Source organism: Ahaetulla prasina, chromosome 2 (genome assembly GCF_028640845.1).
Source record: "Ahaetulla prasina isolate Xishuangbanna chromosome 2, ASM2864084v1, whole genome shotgun sequence".
In the NCBI taxonomy this organism is placed as follows: domain Eukaryota; kingdom Metazoa; phylum Chordata; class Lepidosauria; order Squamata; family Colubridae; genus Ahaetulla; species Ahaetulla prasina.
The window spans coordinates 182,748,638-182,762,452 of NC_080540.1; the positions used below are offsets into that span (position 1 = coordinate 182,748,638).

At 40.0% G+C, this 13,815-nt stretch overlaps 1 protein-coding gene across 2 annotated transcripts in view; it reads left to right on the forward strand.

The window, feature by feature from the left end:
- ELAVL3 (ELAV like RNA binding protein 3) overlaps nt 1-11,427 on the forward strand; it is a 101,214-nt gene extending 89,787 nt beyond the window's left edge. Inside the window, exons 3-7 of one of the 2 annotated variants that reach the window (XM_058173073.1) lie at nt 950-1,053; nt 2,252-2,405; nt 3,115-3,340; nt 7,941-7,979; nt 10,373-11,427. In XM_058173073.1, coding sequence (XP_058029056.1) covers nt 950-1,053; nt 2,252-2,405; nt 3,115-3,340; nt 7,941-7,979; nt 10,373-10,721 — 872 coding nt within the window. In that variant the 3' untranslated portion in view covers nt 10,722-11,427. The remainder of the gene's footprint in view (nt 1-949; nt 1,054-2,251; nt 2,406-3,114; nt 3,341-7,940; nt 7,980-10,372) is intronic. The other variant, XM_058173072.1, reaches the window with a different exon arrangement.
- The last annotated feature ends 2,388 nt before the right edge of the window (nt 11,428-13,815 follow it).

Sequence of the window (13,815 nt, forward strand, 5' to 3'; positions counted from 1 at the left end):
ATTTGCTTAATAATGGCAAAGGAGACCAGTGGAGCTGTGGTCATAAATAAGCATGATCATGTGGTATTATGTTGCTTAGTGTTGGGGTTTCTGTCCCAATGACTGTCCATATGCAGGGACTACCTGTATAGTATGTATATAAGTGTGTTGCAGACATCCATTTGCTGGATTGATGGAATGGGCAGAATTGATTCCATGTAGAGTTGATCACTCTAGATTAATAAATATTCTAGCATTCTTAGCTCCCAAGAATATTCTTATAGGACAAGCAAAATGGAATGTAATATATTTTACCTAAGTGATAGAGAGGAGGAAGCAAAGTACAATACAATCTCTTCTATACTAGTACAATAATTTTGAATCATCTGAAAAAACCTAATCTATTCACTGCCATCACACCGTTACAGCATCAAACCTGTTATCTCACCTGCAATAATCATATTGGCTGGAAATTAAATTTTAGACCATAGACACCTGGACTTGATGGAGGCCTATTGTGTGATTGTGGCATTATTACAGTAAGCACTGAATATATTGAATGAAGTGGGGAAAAAACATGTGATATGAACCCAGCCACTTATTGTATTCTCCCACAATTTATTGTACTCTTTTTGTTACCTTTCAGTTATTTCTTGGAGAATAAAGTAGATTTCTCTTGAGATAAAAGCTTTACCAGAATTTTATTTTAGTGTATTTTTGTATTTGAGAGTTGTCCAGCATAAGTGTTTGCTTTCGTCATCCAGAGATTGGATGTTGTGTTCAATGCACAAATTTTGCATATTCCTGAACCGAGAAATAGTTTACATTTATACTGTCACCATGTCTTTTTTGAAATATTATTATCTGATTATTTTTGTTCAGGGTAGGCTTGTCACAGACAATTATTTATTCCCATTTCTTGCTTAGCATCATCTTTACTGTATTTTCTTCTTCTTCTCTGCACTCCCAGGGCAGAGTTTAGGCTACGGCTTTGTCAACTATGTTGATTCCAATGATGCTGACAAAGCAATCAACACCTTGAATGGACTCAAACTGCAGACAAAAACAATCAAGGTGAGGAGCATGGGGTATGAGGGAAAACTCCTCTTAAAGGCAAGCAGAGCTCAGGAGGGACAGGAACTCTCTATTTTTGTGCCCAATCATGTCTAATCCACTGTGAACCTGACATCATGGATTGGGCTGAGAGAGAACGATTGGCCCAATGTCACCCAATTGGCAGGACTAGAACTCAGAATCTCCTGGCTTTTATGTCAACACTTTCACTACTACACCAAATTGGCTCCCCAGTGGTGAAATCCTCCATGGTTTGCCACCGGTTAGCTGCCCGCGCATGCACAGTGCGCACCAAATGCATGCTGCACATGCATGTGCAGTACACTTCAAACACATGCTGCACCAAACACATGCTTTGTGTGGAAAAAGGAAACTTAAGAAGGTAAGTAGAACAGCAAGGGCGAACAGCTGTGCCGCACAATTTAGATTTCCTGCTTTCCAGTGAATATAAATTGCGCAGCACAGCTAATTGTCAGAAATACCAGTTCGGATGAACTGGTAGCATTTTTTTACTACCAGTTTGCCCAAACTGATGTGAACGGGTAGCATTTCAGCCCTGTGGCTTCCCCACTAAACCTTTAAAGATTTAAAGAACTACATCTTTAATCTTCTAAGACTGTGGCTCATTTGGAGTTTTGAGAATACAGCATAGGCATAGTTTATTACATAACATTGATCAATGGTAACACTTTGCTTTTTGGCCCCAAAAGGGGTGATTTTTTTTTTTTACTATCCCTACTCACTATGGGCACACTTTCCCACCAAACACTGGGTTGCATGCAGCCTTTCTTCACTTTTATTTTCAAAGAGTTTCTTGGGGGCCAATTTGCTCCATGGAAAGAGGGGTGGTGCTAGAAGCTGGCACTTTGCTGTGTGCCAGCTTCTAATTTTGTAATTAGAAGATCTTATTTTCTAAAGATACACATTTCCATTTCCTTCCCAAATCCTCATGAAAAAAAGGATTTCTGCCCTACAGAGCCAGCAGTTAAGAGTTTGCAGAAAAAGGCTTGTAGCAAAAGGAAATAGAGGTAAAGTAAAGGTACCAATAAATAGGAATCTTGGCTCCCCTTCAAAGAAAGTATTGTTTGTTTTGTTTTATGATAGAAGGTTGCTTCTTTTGATGTGAGAATAGAATTCAGAAGATTGTTCTTTGCTTCTTTCTCGATGGCTCTTGTAACTATGCCCTCCTTCCCACCAGGTGTCCTATGCACGGCCGAGCTCTGCTTCTATCCGTGATGCCAATCTCTATGTGAGTGGCCTGCCCAAAACCATGAGTCAGAAAGAGATGGAGCAGCTCTTCTCACAGTATGGACGTATCATCACCTCCCGTATCCTTGTGGATCAGGTCACAGGTAACACGAGCAGGGATTTTACTCCACATTGGTGTCAGTGTTGAGAGATGAGTGCCAAGGGGAATAAAGCAGGGAACAGTGTAAGAAAGCAGGCTATGTTACACATTGAGGGTTGTGCACGTATTTGTAAGTATTGTTACTTACCTGTATGTAAAATAAATAATTACTTTGTATGATGCTGTTTGTATGAAGTCATGTGCTCAAATGTATATATTTTACTGCTGATGTGTATCTCTCTGTTATATATGAATCACTCTTACTTCTGCAGTGACAAGCAAAGAACTCTATCAGATAGTTCTCATTTTAGAAATAAATGAGAACTATCATTCATAATGTCACAGAGAAAATTCTAAATTCTATATACATGCCCAAAAACATTTAAATATGTTCCTAGGTTGAGCTTTGACTCAGCTGAGTCGACTTGTTTTGGAACCACTGAGCAATATAGGTTGTGGTTCCCACTCAAGCTAGGAAAAACAAAAGAAAAGAAAGGAGATGCCTAAGAGTAGCAATTGGTCTATAAAGGTTGCCAAATGCATTGCAAACAGTTGCCTTCTTCTGGAAAATTAAAATCAGTAACAATGCTCAAAATTACAACCAATTTCAGCTACTAAAAGTTGGTATCTCTGCTTTAGCTAGGAGACCTTGTTGCCTAAACAATCAGAATATGCAGTAATCAACATTAATGCCCCCGTTTCTCCATTTGTAGGTGTGTCTAGAGGTGTGGGATTCATCCGCTTTGACAAGAGGATAGAAGCTGAGGAAGCCATCAAGGGGCTGAATGGACAGAAACCGCTGGGTGCTAGTGAGCCCATCACAGTCAAGTTTGCCAATAACCCCAGCCAGAAGACAGGGCAAGCATTACTCACACACCTGTATCAGACCACAGCCCGGCGGTACACAGGGCCTTTGCATCACCAAACTCAGCGATTCAGGTGAGACATGTTGCCCTCTCCTTTGTTGGAAGGCTGAGTGGTCAGGTCTTCTCTTCACCCAGTGCATTGTAGCTGTTGTCTCTCTGCTTAAGGGAGATGTAGTTTTCAGAACCCATACTTGGAGACATTCATCTTTAGTCTGTCATATCTGGGTACCATTAGTCCACAAACAAATATAATAGGAAACCGTTTTGTTTCCTTCTACAGTCCATGGCACAATCATACCAGTTGTTCTTGCAAAAAATAATCCATGGGGCTTGGGTCAGAGAAAAAGTTCTCATGCTGCAGACTGTTCCTTAAGATACATTGGCTCTCTTCCTTTTCTTGATAAAGCCTTATATTTGGAGCTGATGGCCACAAAACAGTGCAAAAGGAGAGAAATTGTTCTTCCCTGTAAAAGGGAAGGACAAAACTCTTTCTATACTTTACTTAGTCTACAAAGATTTTGTTTTTATGAGGAGTCCTCTGGCTGGCTAGTCTGCTGCAAGGAGGAGTCTGCTGGAACACTCCAAAGGTAGAACAAACATCTGAAAATTGCTTTTGATAAAGGAGAGAGTAGGACAGGTGGTTCTGAGTCAAGTAGCTTTAATATCTTTCTCCTAGCAACTTTTGTAGCAGTAACTCTATTGTCCTACTCAAGAATTTCTGGTATTCTAACTCTGCTAATGTAACTGGAGATTGAGTTTTACTGTTGAACCTAGAGTGTTGCCAGATTTCTCTTCCATAATTAGAGTGCCATTAAAAAAAAAAAAGAACAGTCTGGGCAATGCTATCTGTCAAGGAGGAAGAACCAAGGTTCCTGAAAACATTTACCTGTGAATTCTTACAAACTTTTTCACCTTACAGAAATAGATTTTGCCCTGCAGAATTCTTTAGCCTATATTCTGATCAGTTTGGAAGATACTTGAATAACCAGAACAAAAATGGTGTAAAACTCTCACTCATTTTGTTTTGGAATGTCTGCTTGCAGCTTGAAATCTGTGTATATAGCACATATTCAGTATTCAATGTTTTCTTCTATGTTTCTCACATATTTTGTGTGCTAGGGATCTTTCAGACATAATATATTTTCTTTACACAGCAGTATAGAAAAGCTGCCCATTCTATGTAAAGATAATGCAGATGTTTACTTTTCCATTTGTAATCATGGCTTAAACATTGAAATACAACTGGAGAAGTAGATATATTAAATTTTCACTTCTGGTAGTGTAAGGTACATGGATTTACATATCCTTTCCCCATATTCTTGTGGAAAAATAATCATGTGAGATTATCCCTTTTCATGTAACATTGTGTGGTATTTCTATTCATCACCCATGGTATCTCCAAGGCTCAGCAGTTGTTCATTCTTCCAATTTACGGTAGCTAATGGTCCCATTTTATGACTCAGCTGAACAACTAAGATGGTGGAACACCTCATAATCTATATTGGTGGCACAACGTTAGTTTTTTAGGTATGAGTCTATCATATTTCCTACCCATCAGTATAGGCTTGCGGTACAAAATGCCAAGACTAGAGGCCTTCTCAGGAATGGTCTGAAGCAGGGAGCTATTATGTTACAGATGACTTTTTATGAAATTGTACTTTCCATGGCTAGCTGATGTAACTGTTGAAGGGAGATCAAGACAGCATGGATGATGGATTTTATTAGGCAGTTCCATACTAGGCAGTACTGCCAAGAATAAGGGATTTTGATATGAATTATGCATGCTTGATTTTGGTAGAAAAGACTATAAAAAATATCTTACTGGCTTGTAGAAGAGGACAGAACTAAAACAGTGTGGCAGCGTCTGGAAACCGAGCATTTCTATCCTCTGAAATTTTTTTAAAAGTACTTTACTTGTTCTTTAGGCTTCTTGTTCTTACTGAGCAAGATGGATGTGTGTGTGTGTGTGTGTATTTCCCAGGGAGCCATTATAGATGTTTCCTTCTGCTTCTGGAGATTATTACTACATTGTGAGATGAAATCCAAGGATGTTTATTTCTAAGAGGTTGACCTGGGCTTAATCTTTTCTGCTCTCAATCTATTGGGAGCTGTAAATGATTTTGTATTGTGTTTTTGGGTGTTTCGGACTTAAGAGACCACAAGACAGAGACAAAAAAATAATAATATCATAACTCATTGTGCATTTTTGCTGCAGCTCATTTTTCCATTCTTTTATAAAGCATAGGTAGTTGAGAGTTGGTTATCAGTTGTGGCTTAGCTGAAGAGCAAAACCAAAGAATGTCTCATGTGTTGATCGATTGTTGATAACAATCACCTTTACATCAGAGGCAAAGTTGAAATTTCTAAAATCCTCCGGTTTGCTATGTATATACTTTTAGGGCTTGCTGCCTGCCTGATTATCCTTGCTTGACTTGTCCTGCAAACTTGATAGCTATATAGTTAGAAATATCACAGTGGAAATGTATTGATCCTGGGGTAGGAATTCATCTCAGACACCTGACTTCCCACACTGTGAATGTGATCAGACACTGTAGAGCAGCAAACTTACCACTGATGCAATGCCAGGATTCTGGATTAATATTTTGTGCAGCCAATGTCTATTATCCAGACGCTGGAAGAGATAATTCCTGAAGAAAACAACCCCCAAAATGTAAATTTCAGAGGATTCCTAGTAGGCCAAATGAAGGCAAAACAGTTATAACAGTCCTGCCTCTTCTGACTAAATTGTAAAGCATTTAAAGTAGTGGTCAATTAGTCATGTTGGACAGAGTCAGTAAGTGTTCTTTGAATTATATCTTTTGTCTTCTAGTTGTTTGCCAACTAGCTTTGTGTGATAACATGGCTAATTTAACATTCTTCATTGAAGGACTCAAAAAAAAGCAGCTACTCACAATTGTAAAATATGCTAGTCCAGTTTCTCCTATTTCAATGGGGTACTTCTAAACCTGTGTGTAATGGATTTGGGGATTACCTCTCAGGTAAAATAGTCCATGTTTAATATATTCAGTGAAATTACCATCATGTCTGTCTGGGAGTCAAATAGCTTGCAATTCATGTTCAAATTATTTTGAAAATGCATGTAATGCTTCATTGCATTATATTTGGCTTGATTTGTAGAGACAGAAGACAAAAATAGCAACCCAGCACAAGTATTTCCTGTTTCTTTGTCTAGATGATACTCTAACCATCAAATAATTCTCCAATAGTCTCAAATTATAGTTATGGATAGATAGAATCCAGGAATCCTGCATACAAATCTGCCCCCAAAATCAGAATACTTGATCCAGCAATTATTTTCTACCAGATCTGCTAAAACAATCTATATTCAGTAGACGTAAATCCATGAAAATAGGAATTTGCTAGGAATTTAGTTACTTTCCCAATCTGTTTGATGAAAAGCTGTGTATGCCTTGTGTATGTGCACTTAAGACTGGACTGAATGGTAGTTCAGGATCACTTGATTTGAATTTGCTGCTCATGCCTTTCTACCCATACATAAATGTCACATATAAAAGCATGGCATCTGCATGGCATATAGTGTAAAATCCATACAAACCCATGGAACATGTGAACATAAGGGTTTCTTTTCCCTTTCCCTGTGTCTTGGCTAATTAATTTTACAGTTTTTTGATGAAGCCATAATATACAGACTAAAATTCTTGGGCCTAGACAATGTAGTTCTGCCATCACACAATTAACTGCTGCACATGGAAAGCAGCAAAATGCCCCAGTTAAAAGGACTGTAATTCTGAGACTTATAAATCTGTAGTAGAAAAAATGCTACATTGTACAAAGCAAACAAATATTTCTGTTTTTTTTTAAAACGCACAATTTGTGAAAGGAAGCTTTTAAAATATTTTCCTTTTTACACAAGGTTCCTTGAAGAACTAGAATTCTGGAAAAGCATACAAGTACAGCTGATGAACACTTGAGTTAAGATAGGCACAGGGCAATTAGAAATTCAGGAAAGTTAACTGAGAAGGATTAAGTTCTTTGATTTTGACACCTGAAAGCTCTAACATCCAAGGCATTTTGTCTAGCAACCATAGTGGCTATATATTGCCAAAGAAAGAAAAACCTTTTGATCTTACAGGATAATGGGAATCATGTTGTACTATAAAGCCAGCATGTAGATCCCATGTCAAGAGAATTACTATATAAAATCTGGGCCGCCAGGTGAAAGGAAAGTCCATTGTGAAAATTGTGGGGCTGGGATGCCAAAATGAAACTATAAACATGTTTGCCATGTATGCTTCTATTCTTTATGTGTCTTGTTTTTAAAAGGAATGAGTGTCAGAAACATCCTCATCCTCATTGTGATGTTTGAAATACAACTTTCACCGCCCTTTAGTACTTAATGCCTCCCATTTCCAACACTTTCTAGCATCATGAAAAATAGATGTGTAAAAATACGTAGAGCACCTGAGCCTTGTTATTATTTTTGAACTTCCCTCCCCCAACCAAACTATAAGACACCAGGGCCTCAGGATGCAGTTGTGCACACACATTAAATGGCAGATGTGGCAGTGACAGAATCCATGTGCTGCCTTTCTGCTGCACTGACAATCAGGACAGATAACCTCACAGGACCCTTTTGTTACGAGATTGTCTACTAACAATGGCCTCTCCTCATCTTCCTCTTCCTCCCACAGGCTCGACAATTTGCTAAACATGGCATACGGCGTCAAGAGGTAAATAGCCTTCCAAAGCCTACGCTCCTCGCCCCCTCCTCTTCCCCACCTTGGCCTACAGCACAAGGCTGGATTTTTAAAAGGTGATTGGTCAGGGCAAACCCCACTCCCCAGCCAAGAACTTCCTTTTCTGCCTTGCCAAGGCCTCCCTGCAACACAGCCATGCTTCCATTTTGTAGAAACCCGAAAGAAGCTGAGGGTTGTGATTGATCAGACCCAGCACTGAGACTTGGAGGGGGCAGAGTCTCCTATAGAGGAGGACCATTTTCTTTCCCAGTTTGAGCCATGTTTAAACCATCACATAGACAACATTTGGTTGCTTGATTCAGTGCTTTTCCCTGTATATTGATCTTTTTTTTTATTCACCAAAACCCCAATAGCCCTTCCACACTTTCTTCAGTGAAGACGGGAATTGAAAAGGAAAAGCTAAAATCCCTCCAATTTATGACTTAGGCTGTGGAATTCAAATGTGTGTGTCTTGAGGACACACCATAGTCTTTCATGTGTTCTTTTGGTTCTGTTTTGGGTTTGGCTTGAGAGAAGGGCTTGCTGTTTGCTCAGATGACTGGCTGTTCTTTATGATTTTTGGTCCTGTGTTTCTTAGATTTCATTGTGTTGGGTGCTTCTTGGTTTCATTTAATTCCATTGCTTGTGGGGCAGAGGTTAGTGATTGTTCTAAAAGTATATCAGAAAAGCAATAACCCATTTTGTTTTTCAATTTGCGGGCACCCTTTGAGAGCCAAAAGCTTATTTATTTGTTTGAACAATGACATTTACCCAGATAAACCGACTCTTCCACAGAAAATTTGGCATGGCTTCTGAAACTGTCAGGGGTCTCCTGTCCAGACACGTATCCAGTTCATATGTTATTATGTTCAACAGTGCTGTAGCATTGTTTGTTTAAACTAAAAAATATTCATTGTATCAGACCATACTCTTCATTTTAAGCTGATATTTAAAATATTTGCTGCCGTAGCTTCCTTTGCGGGAGCTCCAGTCTGCCCTGGAGATTCCTGGCAACATTCAGTTGCCTCCTCAGATTTGGCAAAGAAAAGCTTCTGTAATTCTGCCCTGATTCAGTCCATATCGACTCCCAACATGACCATGGGGGAGAATTTTTATCAAGGGTATGAAAGCATGCATCCATGTTCAAATTTTGCACCCAAAGATATAAGATGCCTGCTTACTCAGAAATAAGTCCTACTGAGGTCCATGGGGCTTCCTCCAGTAAGTGTGCATGGGCCCTTAGCAGCAATCAGCTAAATCTGAACACTGATGCTGACTCAGCCAACTACTCGGCTAGTTTAGGTTGAGGAAGTAGCTTGACTGAGCCATTATCCCTGCCAGTCACTTTCTGTTTGAAATGTTTGGCTTAGCAGCACGCAAACGTTCTGCATCTGGAACAAAGTTGATCCAGCTGGGTATGATCCAGAAAGGGGTTTGCACACTGTGTAAAACTGTGGTTTATTGAATAAACCACAGTGGCTATGTTTGCCCAGCCTTACAAGCCACATTCTGGACCTAGAACAAAGTTGATTCAGCTGGGTATAGAAATGGTTTGCACACTGTCCAAAACTATAGTTTGTTGAATAACCCACTGTTGTTATGTTTACCCAGCCCTACAAGCCACAGACAAGGAAACTGTATTTAGACTTGGCACAATATGTAAATCCCCATAGAATTTGTCTGAATTAATCCGTTAATTCAAGTTATTCAAGAAAGTTTTAGTGGAAAACTATGTTGCGGTAGACAAGGCGTGAGGGGAGATTGTGGTAGATGGAAGACAGGACAGAAATGTGTGGTGGGCTGTCCCCTGCCACTGTCACAAGGTTTGCTAAATCTCCATCTGGTTTTGGTAATTACATTGCAATTATACTTTGCTACCTTGAAGTTATCTCAAATAAGTTATGGAAACTAAGATCTTCATTTGCGAATAATACACCAGATTCCAGTTTCCATCCTTGCAAAAATGATGGTTACAGTTCATTTTATTATAAACCTTTTCATAATATGCTAGTGTATTTATTTAGCTCTCAGGAAGCCCAATAGATAAATCAAATATTTCTTCCATCTTGCAAGCAGAACTAACTCTTACGAAGAGCCCAAGATAGGGAGAAATATATTTGAAGAATGTGGATTCGAATGTTAGCTTCTGGATTTGCCTTGGCAAATAAAAGAATTATGGAAATAGGATCATACAATTTATGCCAGCTTCCTGGCATAGATAAAATCTTAAGAGAAACTGCCTCTCTGATGAGTTCCCTTTTGAACTAAGAATACTAGATGAAAGCGGGCACTGCTCCCTTTTGCTGGGGCTTGTCACCACTGTCCCTAACCTCTCTGTAATGCATTGAACTTATGCTGGCAGAATGCCAGCCTTACACCCAAAGTAGTCCTCTCTCCTTGATCTCCAGGTTCTCTCCTATCACGATCGACAGCATGACCAGTCTGGCAGGAGTCAATTTGACCGGGGCCTCCAGTGCTGGCTGGTGCATCTTTGTGTACAACCTCTCTCCAGAGGCAGATGAGAGCGTCCTCTGGCAGCTCTTTGGGCCCTTTGGAGCTGTCACCAACGTCAAAGTAATCCGCGACTTCACCACCAACAAGTGCAAAGGCTTTGGCTTTGTCACCATGACCAACTATGATGAAGCTGCCATGGCCATCGCCAGCCTCAATGGCTACCGACTGGGTGACCGAATCCTCCAGGTTTCCTTCAAGACCAGTAAGCAACACAAGGCATGAGTGAGCAAATGCGCCAGAGAGATGGGGGGAGGGGGGAGCAACAGTGTGCTGGAAACAGCTCTCTTCCCCAACTCGCCACAAGAACGGAAATGTTCATTGACTCAATGTTGCAGAATATTCAACCGCCAGACACCGTGATCTTTGGGAAGCAGGAGGCTCCTCCCCCTCCTTCTCCCCATGCCCGACAGCCCAGCGGGAAGCACGGATGCAGCAACTTGTCAGCCACTTCTTGAAAATTAAACCCTGTTCTGACAGCATGCAGGGGTGACATCTGCTCAGAATAGGATACCTCTCTTGTTTCTATGCTTGGTGACCCCTCCCTCTTTCAAGGCTTTCTTAACATACATGCCCAGGTCTGAAGCTTTCTCCAGTTGTCCATATATCTTTCCCTCTATGAATTCCACACCTGTACGGTTTCTTTGGTGGACAGTTTTTCTGACCCTGGAGGATGAAAAAACATTCCCGGTAAGGTGTGATAGAAATGCCCCCTTCATGTTAAAACATTGTGAACCAATAAATCCAAGAAGGTCATGACTGTTACTCTGAGCTAGCCGAGGGGGAGGAATTAAAAAGATTCAGCTCACCACCTTTGTTCTCTTACAATGCAAAAAGAAAGAAAGAAAAAGAACAAATGTGGTTGGAGGAGATTGCACTCATCTCATCTGTTGGTCTAATATGTTAGTGATACAGGTTCTTAATCCCACTGTTTTCCGTGGCCCCTAATTAGAATGATACCATGTTTGGGAACATAAATCTAACCTTTTATGTCTGAAAAGAGGGTACTTCCTATTTGATTCCAGAGAAAACTCATTCCCTGGGAAAAGAAGAACCATTTTACACTCGTATGTTGTAAAATTTGCTGACCAGGTTTTGAATATTTGCTTATTTATTTAACTACTTTACATTGAAATGAAAGATTGGGCCAGAGTGATGTAAAAAAGGGCAGTCAAGAATTTGGCACAAAGTCCAAGATTTCTAGAGTCTTTATGGCTTCTAATCAGGTTGTAAGGACTAGATAAGTTTCTTACGGGTCAGAAGTAGGGGCTTGCTATTTGAGACGTTATGGGGCAGTAAGTTAAACATTTTATTTTTCTTCTTCCCCAAGATGAAATGTTTTTCTTTTCTTATAAACTGATATTTCATGAAGAATTTATAGAACCAAGCACAGGGGAAGGAAATCAGCCCCAGAGTTGTGATCATTGACAACTGAATAGATTGAAAGGTGTTTTGGGCAAAGGGAAGATGGTTAGTATGGCTGAGGTCTTCCTTTCTCTTTTAAAACAAATAAGTGACCAAACAAGGAGAAAATCATAAATTTTAAAAGGTGAAACTGAAACGAAGAAGAAAACCCAACAAAAATTTTAAAAAAGATTTTAAAAATCTATTTTTATAAAAAAGGAAAAGAGACCTTGCTGGAAATTTTTACTGGGATTCTTGAACTTCATACACAGTCACAATAACAAATTCCAAAGCGGAGAAAAAACAAGCCACTAAGTGCGATTGCTGTGCATGGTCCAATCATTCCTTCCAGTGGGCCTTTTCAAACAATTAACAAAGATACCACACACCTACAGAGATTGCTAGCAAATCTTAGGCATCACCTGATGTGTGACACATACTCCCCATGCACGGAATTAGGATAGGAGTGCTAGTATTGCTGTAAACTCTTGTTGGCAGAGTAGGGACATGATAGCCAAGGACTGTTGGCTTTTCTAGTTCAAGTTCGAAAGGGTCCATCCCAAAACCAGCATCTTCCTCTTGGTCCATTCCACCCAGCTTAGTAAAAAGTAGGGCAGCTCAGAGGTGGGGCTGAGTTGTCTTTTATACTGTATGTAGGACATCTGAGACCAACACAGAGTGGGTCAGTGTCCCATGATTCGTAGGGCAGCACACAACAAATGAGACACTTTAAAAAGTTACAAACCCTACCAATTAAAAAGGAAATAATTAGCAGCAGAGGGATGGACACCAGAGGAAAATCAGGTTCTTCGAACCAGGTGTCATGGACACAAGCCCAGAAAAAGTAGCTGTCTACCTACTCAACATTTTCTCAACAGTAATGGGAAGACAAGGCATTTTCCTCAAATAGGGAGCATTGCAAAAACCTGTCTACATCATTTAAAACAACTGAGCATCAAGTGCATGTTTTAAACTGTGTATTTTGGGGGGGAGGGAATTGCCTGGAAAGACCTTTGGATTCTTGTGCAGAAGCAACACTTTGTGTCTCAGGTCCCAAACATTTTAGGTGATTTTGTCCCTACTATTAAAGTCAGGAAATGGAGACAGCTCCTTTTATTCTCATTTTCTTTCTGTTTCCTTTTCCCCTTTGGATTTTTTCTTGTGGGAGGTGAGAAGGGGGTAGAGGGCTATAATAACTTGATTGTATTAGTAGGTTTTCAGCACCACCATTATCTCACTATCCCAAAAATCGAAAGGAGAGAATACCGACAAAAGTTTCAAAAATGAAAGCTGTGTGCTTCATCATATAACCACTGCTTTTACTCACATCAACTTCTATAGCTTTCTTTTTCAAAAATATTTTCTACAGGTATTACAAAATTATTGAGCAAAGTTAAGAACTCTCCCAAACCAGGAAATGCTGCTTATGCACAGACCCTGATTTCTGTCTCCATGCACAATCTCTTTGGAAGGTGTTGCTCTCTTTCTGAGTTGGCTGCTCCTTCTGCTGCAGCTGATCTCTGGAATCCAGAACTGACCTGGAAGTCCCAGCCAACAGTGAGGGGAAGAAATGGGTGGTTCAACACTGTTAACAGTACCTGATAAAGGAGAAAACAAGCAAAACTTGTTAGGGTGAGGATACCATGCAGAGATTGTGCTTCATATACAATTGCAAGATAGAGCCAGAGAGAATTTGGGAAGTTTCTGTGGAATAAATTTAGCTTACTAAGGTTGGATTCCCTACCACTTTAAGCATAAAGAGGGTCCTACCTCTAAATATGGGGCATGGCTGCCCTAAAAAAGCAACCAAGGACCGTTCTGGACAATAGGATGGCAGTGAGGTAGGGGGGAAAAAACACTCTGGAGAAAGTCTTAGTTACTGTATCTGACACTATCATCCTAAAGCTGACCTGCT